We start from the raw sequence: 2,790 nt of genomic DNA, 5'->3' as shown, positions 1-2,790 counted from the left end.
GGATAATGAGAAAGTGATTCGGGAATGAGCCCATCTTAACTCGCTGGATAATGTAACCATTGAAAGATGCTCCGTGGAATTTTGGCAACAAAAAAGGGATGTAGTGAAGAACTCTTTAGTATACCAAAAAAAAAAACCCGAGCTCTGAGCATAAGATTCAACATGCAACCAGAAAAATAATAAAACATAGAACTGAAAAAAAAAATAAAATAAAATAAGGCAACTCGCTTTTGCATCACTGCAATTAAAAACAAATTAAAAACAAATTACAGCAGCTGTGCAATTTGAAAGATGAAGACGTTGTGATTATGCAGGTAGCAGCAAGTATGATCTGTGCTCAGGAACATTAATCAAACTATGCTATGACTATGAGCCATAATGAAGAGGGACAGTGAAATGGTAATTCTATTTTCTTACTATTTTTTCCCCTTTTTACGTTCATTGCTATGATGATTGATTTATATTACTGTAGCAAGTATTTCCTCCACTTTTTTTTCTTTGGAGTTCTACTTTTATGAATAAAAACAAAAAATGCTCTACCTTCCTGCCGGTAACAAGACAAAAGCAAAAAGTTTTGATTTAGAGTTTTAAGTTTAAGGCATTATCATGATCTAGATGCGCCACGACAGCACCGACACTTGCATTAGTGATTGAATAATAATAATATTACACTTTCACAGAACAAATTCATAATCCCAAGTGAGATAATCATGCCCACAGAATGTTAACCCTAAATACTCATCATCTCACTTATGATTTATGAATATTGAACTGAATTCACCAACAATTATTCAGCACTTAACATAACAACTAATGTGCTTACTTCCATACATATTTCAACAGTACATAGATACAGAGAAAGAAAAATCAATGTGGATTCTTTTTTCTTTTTTTTCTTTTTTTATGATAAGTATAGTCAGTATTCTATGTATATTTTCGCTATGTATCTTGACTTCTTGATTCACCGGCAAATGAACGTGCTTGGTTGCATCTTCCACCTCAGTTCCATTCCATTGTGTTATTATTATGACCAAAACTTGGAAAGTGATTGAAATGCTTTCTCCCATTTGTTTCCCCTACTTTTTTGACTTTTGCAATCGAGTTTAGATATTGCAAGCTGTTATGAGTTACCGCTGCCCCTATTAATTCCTATTTATATACCGACTTCTCTTTAAGCTTTCCACTTTTGCACATTTTTTAATCTTTTCAATAGCGAAGCGATACATTCACCATTAGCAGTATTTTTGCTCCCGTGATTTAATTATTTTTTTGGTTTCTTTTCTCTTATAATATCTCTCAACCCGTCAGGTTAAGGACTAATCTGGCATGATACTAACTACTAAGTTCTAATTAAAAGTTTGTCAAAATTCGAATTTCGATACTTACTTAAACGGACTAGTGAATTGGACCAACCCAACTAGGTTAATCCCGTGATTTAATTATTGGCTGGCATAGTTTTGTTACTGGCGAAAACGATGAAAAGTAAGGTAGTTTAACTTGCTCGTGATAAACGCTTGCTATTGCTAGAATCATGTACAAGATACGAGGAAAAGGGCGACTCTAATTTTAATTCTTGTGTTTCTATTTTAGCTTAGCGGAATATTATTTGGACCAAGTGATGAAAGGGACATATTTTAGTTAAAAGAAAAGTAGTATATAAAAACAAGAGGGAGAATGTGAGTGATGGGTAGTAGTGAGAAGTGAGAAGTGAGAAGTGAGAAGTGAGAAGTGAGAAGTGAAAAAGTGAAGGAGGAAATGAAAAGCACAGGAAGGCTTCCCCTTCTGAGTCTGAAGAAGTCTCCGGAGAAAGAGAGGTCAGGCAGCCTCACTCCTCCGCTGGAGACGTCAGCTTCGGTCCCATTTCGGTGGGAGCAAGTTCCCGGGAAGCCTATTCCTTGCACGGCACTTATCCCCTTCTCTGATCCCAAAGACTTTCTCCCAAAGTGCCTCCACCTCCCTACCCCTCCGGCAAGGATCATCATACCTTCTCCCAATGCGATCAATCTCAAGAGGAACAGGAACAGAGGGCGGTGGTTTGGTTCTTTGAAGAAGAAGCCCTTCATCAGGGACAGTAACTTGAAGCGTGCTGCCAGCTTCTCCGCCACTTCCCACCCTTATGGCTATAAGCCTCGTGTCTGGGTAAACATTATTACTTACAACTCATGTAGCTTTCATGGATTCCAAATTAAATCTTATGCTTTCACTTGTTGCTTATTGTTGCAGACAACAATCTATGAGGGTTTGAAGCAGGTGGTTCCATGGAAAAACAAGAAACTCAAGGATGCTGGGAGCACCCATACCCTCTAATCATGCATCTTTGAAGCTATCCCAGCAACCGTACCACATTTTCTTTATTGGAAGAGGACGACAGTAATTGCACTCAGGATGTTTCTTTTGGGTGTCCACGCCACTCATACTGCGGAACCTGTCTCCTTTGCCTCATCTCATCAATTGTACATGATTTTCTACCTAGATTAGAATAGAAGGGTAACTATCTTACTGTAATCTGGCGATGTTATGGATATGTACTCAATACTCAATAATGCTAATTTATATGATTAATCTATTATTTAAGTTAATACTAGATATTATATAATACAATAAATATCTAATTACATTTTTTTAAGAGTTTAACTAATGTGGAGGTTATCAATTAAAATATAATAAATTATATATAAAATTTAAATTTTTAATATATTTATTATGTATTTATTAACTAAAAAAAATAAATTCTTTTACTAATATTAATATTAAAATATGACTCAAGACACATATTAACTAAAGGATGCT

At 35.6% G+C, this 2,790-nt stretch overlaps 1 protein-coding gene across 1 annotated transcript; it reads left to right on the top strand.

Moving 5' to 3' along the window:
• Positions 1-2,566, top strand: LOC112695298 (uncharacterized). Its single transcript, XM_025747583.3, has 3 exons — positions 1-399; positions 1,591-2,139; positions 2,224-2,566. Exons 2-3 carry the CDS (start codon positions 1,756-1,758, stop codon positions 2,305-2,307), a joined length of 468 nt encoding a protein of 155 aa, XP_025603368.1. The 5' UTR covers positions 1-399; positions 1,591-1,755; the 3' UTR covers positions 2,308-2,566.
• Positions 2,567-2,790: the final 224 nt, after the last annotated feature.

Source organism: Arachis hypogaea, chromosome 6 (assembly GCF_003086295.3).
Source record: "Arachis hypogaea cultivar Tifrunner chromosome 6, arahy.Tifrunner.gnm2.J5K5, whole genome shotgun sequence".
In the NCBI taxonomy this organism is placed as follows: Eukaryota; Viridiplantae; Streptophyta; class Magnoliopsida; order Fabales; family Fabaceae; genus Arachis; species Arachis hypogaea.
This window is presented reverse-complemented; position numbering and strand designations above follow the sequence as displayed.

Bases quoted from the DNA above. Each gene is read 5' to 3' on its own strand.
- LOC112695298 (XM_025747583.3), top strand. From the start codon at position 1,756: ATGAAAAGCACAGGAAGGCTTCCCCTTCTGAGTCTGAAGAAGTCTCCG. The intron at 2,140-2,223 runs GTAAACATTATT...TTATTGTTGCAG, and splicing joins GCTATAAGCCTCGTGTCTGG to ACAACAATCTATGAGGGTTT.